At 36.8% G+C, this 14,358-nt stretch overlaps 1 protein-coding gene across 3 annotated transcripts in view; it reads right to left on the bottom strand.

The window, feature by feature from the left end:
* Nucleotides 1–14,358, bottom strand: part of ADAMTS20 (ADAM metallopeptidase with thrombospondin type 1 motif, 20) — a 221,432-nt gene that overhangs the window by 106,648 nt on the left and 100,426 nt on the right. For all 3 annotated transcript variants that reach the window (XM_010860747.1, XM_010860748.1, XM_010860750.1), the window contains 7 exons: nt 12,165–12,260; nt 9,099–9,265; nt 8,811–8,940; nt 3,866–3,992; nt 2,099–2,309; nt 1,796–1,960; nt 906–1,070 (listed from right to left, as the gene is read on the bottom strand). In XM_010860747.1, the coding sequence (XP_010859049.1) occupies nt 906–1,070; nt 1,796–1,960; nt 2,099–2,309; nt 3,866–3,992; nt 8,811–8,940; nt 9,099–9,265; nt 12,165–12,260 (1,061 nt within the window). The remainder of the gene's footprint in view (nt 1–905; nt 1,071–1,795; nt 1,961–2,098; nt 2,310–3,865; nt 3,993–8,810; nt 8,941–9,098; nt 9,266–12,164; nt 12,261–14,358) is intronic.

Genomic DNA, 14,358 nt, shown 5'->3' with positions numbered 1-14,358 from the left:
AAAAAAAAAAAAGAAAAAAAAAAAAAAAAGAAACAAGAAATGAAACAAAACGAATTAAAGATGTAAACTATCCTGGACTGCCTCAACTATTGTTTGGACCAAAGTGATCAGGTCCTTGTCCTTCATGCCTAACAGAAGAAAGGGTGTGTCTTCTAGGGGAGAGGAGGTAGTATTTACTCCAGTATCTATGGTCTTTTAAAACAGTGTCTGGATAACGTCAATTAAAAGACTTGAGAAGAAACAGGGCTGCTGCTGCTGCTAAGTCGCTTCAGTCGTGTCCGACTCTGTGCGACCCCATAGACGGCAGCCCACTAAGCTCCCCTGTCCCTGGGATTCTCCAGGCAAGAACACTGGAGTGGGTTGCCATTTCCTTCTCCAATGCATGAAGGTGAAAAGTGAAAGTGAAGTAGCTCAGTCCTGTCCGACTCTGAGCGACCCCATGGACAGCAGCCTACTGGGCTCCTCCGTCCACGGGATTTTCCAGGCAAGAGTACTGGAGTGGGGTGCCATTGCCTTCTCCGGATGAAAGCATAAATTGTTTACTTTGGTACAGTAGATTAACAATGCTATGTTAATTTCTGGCGCATAGCAAAGCGAATCAGTTATTCATATATATATTCTTTTTCATATTCTTTTCTATTATGGTTTATGGCAGGATACTGAATACAGAAATTTGTAGTATTGTAGCTAACAAAAGTGAGTTAAAAGTCAAAGCTAGAATATTTTCCACAGAAAAATTAGCAGTACTAAAAAAACTATACAGGTATAGTTTACATTTCAGAAATCTTTCTCCAAGAGCCAACCCAAAATTAGATGCAGCCACTAAAAGACTGAATATACTATAATTCTGTGCTATTCTGTAATGATGGATTGGAGCAGAAATCCATATACTGTCATATACTCACAGAACCCCAAGGTCCTACTTGCCAGGAAGTACACGCATGAAGCTCACAGGGTCTCTGAGACTCAGGCTTGGTGCTTGGGTCACAGAAGCCGTCACTCAAGTGATCTTCATTCAGTTGACACCACACCTGCCGCTGGTTTGTTCCTTTTCCACAGGTAACCAGACACTGGAAAAATCCAACTGACCATTACTTTCAGTATTAATCAACACAAATACCCCCAAAAATGCAATGATCAATTTGTATATTCAAATACAGTTAAAGACCATCCTTAAGGACATTTTCCCTCCACGCCTCAGAAAAACCAGAGATCTTCATGGGGTAAAATCAGCCACCCCAAATTTCTGCTGCCCAAATCCCAGCACAACATCTATTTGTTCCAGAAATAAAGGTACAAAACTGACCTGAGAACAAGTATGTATCTCAGCCTACTGTGCACACCATGAAAATGTACTTAGTCACTCAGTCGTGTCTGACTCTTTGTGACCCCATGGACTGTAGCCTGCCAGGTTTCTCTGTCCATAGGGATTCTCTAGGCAAGCATAATGGAGTGGGTTACCATGCCCTTCTCCAGGGGATCTTCCCAACCCAGGGATTGAACCCAGGTCTCCCACATTGCAGGAGGATTCTTTACCATCTGAGCCACCAGGGAAGCCCCCAGGAAAGCCCACTATGAAAATGGTTATAGATTAAACACCAATTATGTCATTTTGGGCCAGATACTGTAAATAGCTTAAGGACCAGCCATTTTTAAATTTTACTACCTTGATAATACAGTTATTTACCAAATGATAAAGCAAATTGAAATATTTTTTTGGATTACATAGCCTTCCATTACAAAGATCTCCTGTACAATGTTATAATAATTCTAAGCCTCAAGTGTTTAATGTTACCTCACTCCACTCACTAGTGGCCCAACTGGGACAGGAAAATTCATTGCAATTCTCTACTGTCACTCGGGGAAGTTCCTGGCATTCTCTGTCAGCAAGACGGTGGCCAAAGTTATTTATACAGTAAGAGTCTCGAGACCTCTCCCCTCCTCCACAACTTCTGGAGCACTGATTAAAAAAAGAAAAGTGGTGAAAAATGAACACAAAATAAAAAGTTTAACAAAACGCTTCTCTGAAGTGACAAATATTTAATTAGAGGTAAAATAAAGGAGCAACTTTTCTTAAGCTATACTTTTTTCTTTGTACCTGAGACCATTCTAAATAATGCCACCTTGTTAAGACACAATCACCATGGCAGGGTTCTCGGGTTGGAGGCTTAAGTTGGTCACTGCAGTAGTGGTCAACTACTGGAACAGTCTGTCCGTTATGAATGGAATACTTCATACAATGGACGTCCAGTGACTTGTATCCTTGACCGCAAAGGGCTGAACATTCACTTTTGCCAATGATGTGCCACCTATAAAAATGATGTTATTATGCTTAGAAGGTATGCTGATGAACACAATTTAAAACATGGATTCAGAAAAATTCACACATATTATTCAATTTTAAAAATTATGTTAGAATTTATGGACAAGCCACAATAAAAATATTTGATATATCATGGATTTAGTGATGAAAACTTCTTAGAGATCATAGAGTCCAAACTTTCATCATATAGATGAGAAAATGAAGCTCAGTGGTGCCGTGCATTCAAATGGTATATATGCTTGGCTTCTGTCAGAAATTTTACTTTACTCTAAATAAAATTTAACATTTACTCCAAATCCATAAAAGCTGGAGGTAGGGAACCAGCACTACACCCAGGCATTTGGAGGAACCACAAGCCTCACCCTAGAGGAACCCCAGGGACATTTGGGTTCTCTTCCTAGGAATCCCAAGCCTCTCCCTAGACTTTTGAAAACAACTGGTTGAGATTAAGATTGAGATTAAGGTTACTAAGTAGCAGATTTGAAACTATAACCAAATATATCTGACCTATAATCAGGTGGTGTCTCCCTATGCAACATCTTTATTTGAGGATCAGAGAACATCTGGGAACATGACTACATCAAAAGCCTTTAAAAGTTGGTAAACTCGTCTTTATAAAGCATATCACATTTTCTCATTAACTCATATAATCTACTTTTAGACATGCTTTCAGAGAGAACATTTTTTTTCCACAAGTAAAATCTGCCAGCGTTAGCCAAATTATCCCAATTACACTCAAGCAATCTCTCAGACAGTATGAGCGCAGCAGTACAGCAAAGAAGAGAATTCATGGAGCTTCTTTCCATCTGAATAGCAGCTCAAGGATTTCGTTGCACTTCACTCTACTGCAAGGCAGCAGATGCAACTTGCACATGCCATTCTACCACGAGCCTTGCACCATATGTCTCCAAACACCACAAGTACATAAAAATTCTCATCCTTGCTGAGTAACGGAGATTCTGGCCATCTCTGAATGTTGACTGTCGCTTGCTAGATGGGGTTATTGCTCTTAGCATCACTGTAAGACCCACCACAAGAAAACAAATAACAAGAATTTTAGAAGAAAAAACTTGCCTACCATGATCTAGGATCTCATTACTTAACAATGGACACAATGCTGATAAGATAGACAAATCAATCTATTGATTCTCTAATTCTCAAACTTTAAAAGTTTATTGGTACATGAGTTCAGTGGGAATTAGAGGATCATGCTTAAATATATTGTTTCAGAGCTTTAAACCATAGGTTTTCAGATTAAGAGTTTTCCTGTATTTACTTTACAGACAAATTTGTTTCCATTTCTTACACAAAATATTGAGGTCTCTATACTGAAATTCAGCAAATACTATGAATAAAAAACTCAAACCAATTGCTGAGTTTCACAATAAATTAGTGGGTCTAAAGTTTTTTTAAGGGAATGGGAAAGGACAGACATTAATTACATGTGCACCTTATACCAGGCACTGCAGTAGATTCTTTACATCTTATCTCACTTATTGATTTTTATCTGGTTACATTATATGTTATTTCTTTTTTTCTTACCTTAGTTCACAGTCTGTATTGCACCTTTCAGTCACCAGCAATGGAAGTGGTATGTGGTCACAGCTTTGATCAGACACGACCATATGATCACTCTTACGTACACAAGTAATTTTTCTTCTATGAAGACCTTGGCCAAAATCAAATGAAAAATAAAAATTAAAGGAAAACTCACATAAGGAGATGTTCCATAATAATTTACTTCTGCTAAAAGCTTGAAGGATGCAGCTAAGAAAGCAAAAACAATTCCAACATAGCATACAAATAGGCTAGCATATTAAACTAGTCAGGAATCACTTTCTACAATAAGCGAGCTGAATCCTGAAACACTGAGGAGTTTGCTGAGTAAGGAGATGTAAGGAAGGTGGGGCAAGTGTGTGAAATAAGAAGAAATTTATTACAGCTGGATGGAAGGGTTGCTAGTGGAGAACTGAGTGGGCAGGGTCCATGCTGATATGATATAGTATACTACTGCTCCCCATTATTTGCTTGCCTTTTCACTGCAACAAAATTACACATCTCTACTTGCTACAACATTTCTATAACTTCCTGGAGAAGGAGCAGACCTCCCTGCCCATTGATAGCAGGTTTGTGCCAACCACCTGGAAGGGAATATGACTATTCCAGTTCCAAGCAGAAGCTCTCAAAGTCTTTTCCTGCTTCTGCCAACTCTTATCTCTCTGTTTCTAAAACAGCCTTCTCCAGATGGGGCTGATCATTCAAGCCTGGAATCCTGAATGAAAAGGCAGCCTGGTCAGACTTCAGTTGACAGTAATGGACCAACTGGAATAAACATGCCACATGAATGCAAGATGGTAATAATAGGGGAACTGGGGAGGGGTTGTAGAAGAAAAGGGAATATAAGACTTTCTTGTAGTTTTTGCTCAACTTTCTATACACCTAGTGTGAAAGTGAAAGTCGCTTAGTGGTGTCTGACTATTTGTGACCCCATGGACCACAGCCTGCCAGGCTCCTCTGTCCATGGAATTCTCCAGGCAAGAATACTGGAGTGGGTAGCTGTTCCCTTCTCCAGGGGACTTTCCCAACCCAGGGATTGAACCCAAACCTAAAACCCCTCTAAAAAAATAAAGTCTATTAATTTGTTTGAGAATGACATGGATGCAAATAACAAGCTGAAGAAGAGTCAGAACCAATTAGCAGCCACCACACAGTATGAGCGAGAAATAAATGTTTGTTGTTCTAAGTCGTTGAGATTTAGCAGTTGTTTATATGGTGCATAACCACAACGAAGGAAACTTAGAAAAGTCAGAGAGGCCAGAGTAGACTGAACTTTGCACTTTCCACAATGAAGAGATAGGAAAAAGCTCAAGCTGTCAGTGGCATGATCAAATTTCTGTTTTCTCCAAGTTCAACTGTAATCTTCCAGTTGGCGAAACATGAACATGCATGTTTATCTCTGCATGCATACCATCTGAAATAACTATAAAGAATTTTGAAAAGGCAAAAACCTGAAAGAACAAAAAGAATAAAAGAGGGAACAGTAGGCAGGAAAAGGAAATTTTAAATATGAAAAGAAGATGGAAATTACTATTTTAACAGAGCCAAGGAAGCTGAAACCTGAGCCTGTGGAGGAAGAAAGTAAGAAACAAACCATTCATGCCACAGAATCCAAGCAAAGCCCAGGAATCAAAAACACCAGGTTCCCCTGAAGAGGTGAATGTGTGAGGCATAGGCCTGAAAAAATGGAGACGTGATTGAAAAGTATTCATGAAGAACAGTCAGACTTCCACCTACGAGTCAACAGTAGCGCTATCTAATAAAAACAATGTGAACCACATGTGATTTCACATGGTCTTGTAGTGACATGAAAAAGTAAAAGGATACAAATACCCAAATAGGATCATTTCCACATGAGGTCAACAGAAACACTATTGATGATATATTTCACATTCTTTTTTCATCCTAAGCCTTCAGAATTCATTGTGCATTTCACACGTACCATATTTCAATGGGCTAGGCACATGTGGCTAGTAACTACCATACCGGATACTGGATAGCATAGCTCCAGAGCACACGAACTTGGGGGCACAGACACAGCAGCTGAGGGAAGCTGGGGAAGCGCTGTACTGAAAAGAGAGGGACTCAGTAAAAGTCTCCATACTGATATGATGAGATTCAGGCCCACTGGGCTCACCCTCCATTTCCCTCTGGCTCCAAGCCAATTTTTACAGTTTCTCCAGTCCCCTCACTGGCCATCAGAAGATGGGAGAATTCCTTTCTTGGAAAACTCTTTAGCTCAAGAAGAAAGATTAAGTGACAGCAACATTTGAGCCTTTCCCCCAAAGACAAAGTAAAGAACTATAAGAAGACTTATTTAACCCACACAGGACTTTCAATTAGCATTTTAGTCTTAAATATGAATAAACATCAAAGGATCAGTAGGCAATATAGGAAAGACAACTCACACAAAAGAGACCTAAATAAGCAGAAACAGAATTAAAAGGAAATAAATATGTCAGGGAGAAGAAGAAAGTTCCAAGACTATAATTAATACTCTCACAGACACAGGTATTGCATCCATGAAACAAAAGCAAGCTGTTGATGAGAAACACTAAGGAAAAAAAATGTACATTTGGAGAGGAAATTACGAGATAAGAGATCAGACCAGGAGGCTGTATATCCAGACAATATAAATTTTACAAAGAGAGAAGAGAAAATTTAATGTGGAGAAATTATCAAAGATATCATACATAAAACTCAGATCAAAGAATCTGTGTTTCCAGTTTGGAAGGCATCCTAATTACCAGGGAAATAGATGAAAGGAAAAGCCAACCCAACACACAGTGTCCTGACATTTCTCACTCCCGGAATTTAGGAGAGGAGACACAAAATTTCTATACCAGGAAGTATCATATCCAAGCACTGGAAATTGGAAAACAAGATTTTCAGCATTCTAAAGGAAAATAATCTATCTCAGAATTTTATATGAGCCAAGCTATCAATCAAGGGTGAGAACAGAATAATGCCATTTTCAGACAGGAAAGGTCTCTAAAAACTGCCTTGCTTTCTCAGGAAATGTCCGACAGCTATGTTATCCTCAGTGGAGGAAATAAAAAGAGGAATTCACAGAATTTGGGACACAGGGAATCCAACACAGAAGAAAGTTAAAGAGACCTCACAGGATGATAAAGAAGGGAAAGCACACGATGACAGCCGTGTAACAGGCCTGAAAAGCAACATGGCCAAGTGAGAGCAAGAGAGGAGAGGACCAAGGGAGCAACATATAAGAAAAAGGAAAGGAAAGCTGAAACCAATACACTGAATATAGAGCTCCAAAATATTAACACAAAATTTATAGCATTCACAAAATGTTTGGAGCCTGATCATTTTCAGTGCACAGGGAAACAAGTAAACAAATCTAAAGAAACTTCAAAAAAGCTTCTTTAGAGAAAGAAGAAACCCAAAAGCTACACACATACAAAAGGAACTATAATCATAGTATATACTTTGTGGCAATTGAATTAATGGCTCCTTTCCTTCTGTAGGAAAGAGATCTTTCCTGGTTCAGACTCTCAAACTCAAGATGCCTTCTGCAGCCTTTCATTTTGCATCTTGCTATGTGTTTATTTGGTGTGTCCCCCATATTTTAGAATGTTCCTTCATTCAACTATTTATTTAGATTTCTTCTAGCTCCCCATACCTACTGCCACAGACCAGTTTTACCCAGTTATATTGGAATACTGGTCCCAGATGCCCAAACCACTTCTCTATGCTCTTCTATAAAGCACAACCAGGTTCTTTTTGCCGACATGAATTCCTCTGTCTTGTGTGTTACCAAAGCTTTGTTCCTACTTGCAGTGTTTGCACCAGTCAGCCTGGCATCATCTGCTTCAGTCTCCCTCCCCGGAGACACTGTTCAAACAGGAATGCCTGTTTCCACACCAGCATCCGGGCACTGCTGTTCTAGTACCACAGGACCAAGTCTGTGCCTTTTTCTGGGATGGGATACCACCATTCCTTTGGTACCTTGAGGTCAGTTTGTTAACATGCCCTTCAAGTTCCCATCTTCTGTGATTACTGCCTCTGGCCACCTACCTTCTTCAGCTCATTTCTGTATTGTTCGGAGCTGTTTCTCCTCTGACTCACTGCTCTCCTAATTTCCAGACCTTGTCTCTAGTGCCCCTGGGAACTACTTTTCCACTCTACACCTATTTCTATCTTCCCATTTCACCTCAAACTGCTCATTCCATCTCTCCTGGGGTCTCCTCGATGCATACTTGTGACATGGCTTTTACCGTTTAAAATTAAGAAAATTTACTCATTCTTGTGTTTCATCCACTAGACTTTAAAACTTGAATGCAAAATCAGGGTCCTAATAATCCAAAACAATAGTCTGTCAATAAACATTTACTGATTCAAATAAAGGTAGCATCACACAACCAGGTATTCATAATTATAGACTGCCCAAAGATACCAGTCTCTTCACTTGCTTTTCTACTATAACGTCACGGCTTTTTCATCTCCCCCTGTGCTCCTTTCAGTTATTCATCCATCAGTACAAACACATTTCCCTGTGGTCAGAGAAGGGAAATAAGAGGATGGGAGAATGTTGACCCCACAACACTAAAAGAAGATGGGTGTCTGGGAAAGTGGATGGAAGAAAAAGGACAAGAAGGTGAGCATTTCACTAGAAAACAGTGTGACGGTAAGCGAACCTTTCTGTAACTGCGAGAAAGAGATTAAGGACATGGTAGGAAAGGAGCTGTGATGTAAAACGTTGAAAAGGGCTGAGATAAGGAGGCTGTTAAGCATAAGAAGCCCAGAATGAGTGCGGAGAAAAGCAGACAGAGAACAAAGACGGGAAACCTTTGTAAGTCTATGTGGTATAAGTATGTGGGTTCCACAGGCAGCCAGACTCAAGAGCACCCCAAATTATACCAGCATGCCACAGCTGAACTTATGTCCCTTTTATTTAATTCTAGTGTACCTTGACACATTTTTGTACAGTCTTGCCATGGTCCATATGGGTCCCATGTGAATAGGTCACTCTTCTCTTCCACGGGGATATTGAAGGAATAACGTACATCAGGGTTGTATAGATTACCCACACACAAAACCTCAATAAAAATACAAAGGGGCACACAATCAATTCATAAAAGATATATTCTTAAAAGATATCACTTTATGTTTAATAATAAATACAAATCATTTACTTAAGCATCATATTTTACTAATATGATTAAAATTGTCTTAGTAACAACTACTAAGAATTTACCTGCAAAACAAGTTCTTCTTCCAGTCGATCAGTACTATTAATCCTTTCAATTGAGTTGTTTGAACCACTGTATTCAAAAATAGCTCCTTGTACGTTGATTTCCCTTTTGGACATACTTACAACAAAATTCCCATTCAAAAGAAAATTCCCTTGAGTGTCCGATAATGCTGTAAAAGGATAGTGCTCATGAAACAGCAAAACCAGTCAACGGTCCAGAAACAGTTTTAACATTTACAATTCACATTCTTTTCTTCTGCAGTTAGAGAATATAAATATAAATTAATACAGAGGAAATAAACTTTATTTTACTATAAAGTGGTATCTAACCCATAAGCAGCGAAACTTCAGCGTATCAGCCAAACCCATGAAAATACATTCACTCTATAATTTTTCTTTCTGAGAAGGTCATCTTCCACAAAGCATGCAGCACCAGGAGAGACATACAGGAAGTGGAAAAACAGAGAGAAGTCATGCAGACAGATCAGCTAAATCAATCCTGGTCATCCACGGGGAGGAAAGAAAGGGCAGCCAGGCTGCTGTAGTGTTCTGTTTACCTTGGAAAACATGTATAAAGCTTCAACATCCTAGGGTCAATATTTTAAAAGCCCATGCCTGTCTACTCCTCCCTCTGTAAACATCTGGATCTTTTTCATGGGAGGCGTTCATCATTGGTCACGCCTGTGTGAGTGGCTACTTTTTCAGAACCCTCCCACTGCCCCCTCTGTTCTTGCCCCTGGTGATTCTTGAGCTTTCCCATGGACAGGTATTAACACAAGCATATCAAATAAGTATATGTGTGTCTATCTATACACTAATATTTAATGTGTATATGAGTATGGAACAGAGTATGTATTCATAATTTGTTACTTTTGTAAATACAAAAATGCATGGTGTCCACAGTGTTGTGGTCGTAAAAAGACCACAGGACTTGGTACGGCTGATTTAAATTCAAATTGTTCCAATTAATTACTATGTGATCTTGGATAAACTACTTGCTTTTTAATTGCATAATAGGAATAATAAAAATTCCCAACTCACAGGCTTTTAATTAGAATAAAATTTGGAAACTGTTTTTTTTTTTTTTAATGTATAAATTGTAAAGCACTGTGCTGTTAGTTTAAATTTTCGAGAGGGTGTCTAATATTTTAAATTTTACACTAATAAAACCCCCATGTTAATTAAATACATCTTTGCTGATTTACTATACTTCTCAGTGGAATAATCTTTTTGGAAAACACTTATTTGGTCTTCCAGGAAACCCTACCCAAAGCACACAAGTTACCATGACTAAACTTAACAAATACTACACGCCTTAAACCAATGCTGAAGGGAATACTACCAAATATGCTTGGTGATTCTTTGTCTGTGTGGGCTATTGTGATTGTCTTTATACACTACACTGAATTCAGTGAAGAACCAACAAAATGAAAATCACTCTGTAAATTTGCACATTATCAGAAGTGGACAGACCTGTTTAAAGGACTGCCTGTTACACTAAAATTAAGGGAAATAAACAAAACTTTACTGAGAAAAACTCTATACCTTTCATTATTTTTAGTTACCAAAGCAAATTACAAGTCCTTTCTAAAGACTCCACTCATATATTTTGCTCCCCTATTTAGATTTTGATATTTCCATTAGTAGTTCTTTTACAAAGTATACTGATATTTTAGTAGTGAACATTTCTAATCTTTAAACTTGAGCAGAACCAAATATCTACATTTGGATCCTAAGAGAGACATCATAAATTATCTATAATACGTATGGCAAATGTCTATGCCAAATGATATATATGGCATATATCTATGTATGTGCAAAATAAAAAGAAGTGCTACTAAATGTAAACAGTTAAAACATTTACGTTTGATTTTCTTTAGGAATTTTTTTTTTTATAGAGATGAAATTAACGAAACCAGAATTAACCATTTTAAGCTGAACAACTTGATGGCATGTAGTACATTCACAATGTCGTGCAACCTCTACTAGTTTTCGAAACTTTTTCACCACCCTGGAAGGAAAATCTGCATCCATTCAGCAGTTGTTCTTTCTACAATTGACTCTATAAAGCCAAATATAATTTCTGAAATGGGCTGTGCATTATTGATTCAGATTCCCAATCAATTCAAAGCATTGATTACTTGAGCCAATATTTCACATTTCATTAATGTGAGGCAGGTGTTTTTGCATTATCAGCTTTATATCGCCAGCTTAGTGAATTACATGTAAGTCAATATTAAGGTATTTATCAGACAGAAACAAAAGATTTGTAAAGCATTCTTTTCATCTCTGGGCCTAAGTGAAATACTTTAAAGTCAATTTCCAAAAAGTAAATAACAACTGGAATGTATATTCTAGAAATAGCTAAAAGAGAATATATTAGGACTATGTTCATTAACATCTAAAAATATGAAACTATAGTTCTCTTTCTGTCACACAAGAGCAATAAAAATACAATCACAATAAAAACTGTATTTAAAGACTTGTACTACATGGTAAAGATATTTAAGAAAAAATTTTAAAAACATCTCCCTTCCCTGGTGGCTCAGATGGTAAAGAATCTGCCTACAATGTGGGAGACGCAGGTTCGATCCCTGGGTTGCGAAGATCCTCTGCAGAAGCAATGGCAACCCACTCCAGTACTCTTGCCTGGAACATCCCATGGACAGAGGAGTGTGGTAGGCTACAGTCCATGTGGTCGCAATGAGTCGAACACGACTGAGCGACTTCACTTTTTTAAAAACATTTAACCCCAATGAGGTTTATAACTAGAGAACTGTATTCTAAATACACACACAACTTTAACTGAATATAACCTCTGGTTATCTAAAACACCCTCATGGGGAAAAAAAGGTTAATTTGTCTTCCAGAATTTAATTCAGTATCTTTAAAACATGATATGGTATGTAATTCAAAAAGAGAACACATATATGGAGTCAGATGACTTGGCTTAGTCTGAGTCGAAATTGCATGTTTATTCAAGGGGCTCTTCTTGCCTTCCAAGAATTTACAACCACAGACCTCCATGAAACTGCACATACTGGCTGCCATTGAACTAAAAATGTTTACCCAGGTAATTGTCATCTTCTGGTTTTCCAGAATAGCTGTGCTGAAGAATATCAATGTTTGTTGCTCCTGGGGGAATCTTTACAATGACATTATAACCTGCAATATAATTTTATACATGTTAACTTTCACAAAAAGCAGATGGCCCAGAGGCTAGTACTGCTGAGTGAAAAATCTGAATAGTATAGTCAGAATTAATTTCATTTTATCTCTGAAAGATGATATGTGCTTATTCTTTTTGAATCAATGTCTTATACAAATTACTAAGGATTAACAAAAAGTGGTTGTTGTCTAGAAATACAGAGTTTGGGATTCTTAAGGTGCACTTCCTAATTTCTCTTACTTTTAAAATTCTGAATATAGAATAAAAATGAATCTTGTAATTTAGCTCCTGAACTACTTAACACACGCATTAATTTTTAAATGTGACCAATACTATTACATTTTATACTTCCTAATGGGGAAAAATACAGGATTCCAAATGCTATTCACAAATCCAGGAGATATAAAAATAGTTGACCATTGCTAGATGTTTACACAGACTCAGTGAACAGCAAAATAGTGAACGTTAAAGAGAAATATTTTTCTTAAGCTTTTAGGTTCCAGTGTAAGCAGGAATCTCCATAGCTATCCCCCAAATTTTACATTATTTTTTAAAGTCTACTAACAAATTGTCAAGAGAAAAGTAAAAAGTTTACTCTAGAGAAATGTTTTATGAGACCAAATTCAATAACACTGGCACTTCTCAAAATATGAGGAAACACTATATCAAATATACATTACATTACATATACAAATATACATTAAACAAGAAACATTTTTCCTGCACTAAAACCACTCATGTCACATCGTTTTCCAAATACTCTCAGGTTTTAAGTCAACAATTAATTCTGCTCTAGTGATATTATTCTAAGGTTTTCCTTTCTCTTACTAGGATTTTCCTCTTTCATTTAATATAAAAACAAAAAGAGTTGAAATTTTTCATATACATTAAATTTTATAAATATGAAATTAACTTTAGAAGAGGAAGTTTTAAAAGAGGTTAAGTCTCATATGAGATTATCTTGTGTTTTCAGAGCAGCCTTATTTATTTATATCTCTTTAAGATATCACATTTAAATATAAGGTGATAAATGGTATGGTTATTCTGTATACATTAAATGCGTACTGGTTGTAGATTATAAGCCTACAGAAACAATTTGACTCATGATTCTTTTTCACTACAAAATGTTCCTACCAGCTCCACTATTTACGTCTTTGCTATGCTTTTCAAGTATTCCAAGGCATTGCAAATGTGACAAGATGAAAGCTAACACTAGGGGGCAGTAATGTGACAAATGCTGTTCAGAACCTGCACATGCATTTAATCTTTTTCCATTTGCAAACTGATTAATTCATAGCACAATTTTGCAAGGTTAAATTCTAATTTTGTGCATTCGGCTTTATATAGCAAAATTACTTTTCAGTGAATACAGACCGGATTTTGATAAATGTGTGCCACTGATGATAAAAAGGGATCAAATATATACGGTTTCCAAGAAATAAAGAATCATAACAACTAGAAAAATAATGTCAAATCATCTAGTAACTTAGATGCATAAGCATGACCAGAGTAGTAAATGTTCTACACTTTTCATATAAATATAGTGATCTAAATGACTCTGTTTTAATTGAATCAATTCTTACTACCTTAACTCTGTTCAAAAACAAGTGAATACAATTTGAAGCTGAACAATAAAACTGTAAAACATACATCATTTATTTTGCAAAGAAAGTTTTAATGGGTTTATTTTATTACCATAAAATAAAAAACATTTCTCAGAAAATTTAATGGAAAATATCTGATATATTCTCATAAAAATTTTCAAGAAAAATGAAGCCATGGCCAAATATCAATTATATCTGTAATCCAGACTTACTGAAAAATCAAATGTAATGATAATTCCAAATTAACATTTAAGTTAACGGCTTCATCCTTCACCTTCAATCAGTTTCAATATATCATCAATAAAAAACAACAGATAGAAAATAAAAATAAAATAAGTAAATTAATTAAAAAAAAAGAGTAAAAAAAAAAAAAACAACAGATAGGCCAGATCACACAGAAAGCATGTGGTTCAGATGATTAAAAATAATTGAAAGCAAACTTCCTGGAAAGATTATAAACATATACAATATAGATTGCAGAAGCAGCAGT

Source organism: Bison bison, unplaced genomic scaffold (assembly GCF_000754665.1).
Source record: "Bison bison bison isolate TAMUID 2011002044 unplaced genomic scaffold, Bison_UMD1.0 scf7180017864470, whole genome shotgun sequence".
NCBI lineage: Eukaryota > Metazoa > Chordata > Mammalia > Artiodactyla > Bovidae > Bison > Bison bison.
This window is presented reverse-complemented; position numbering and strand designations above follow the sequence as displayed.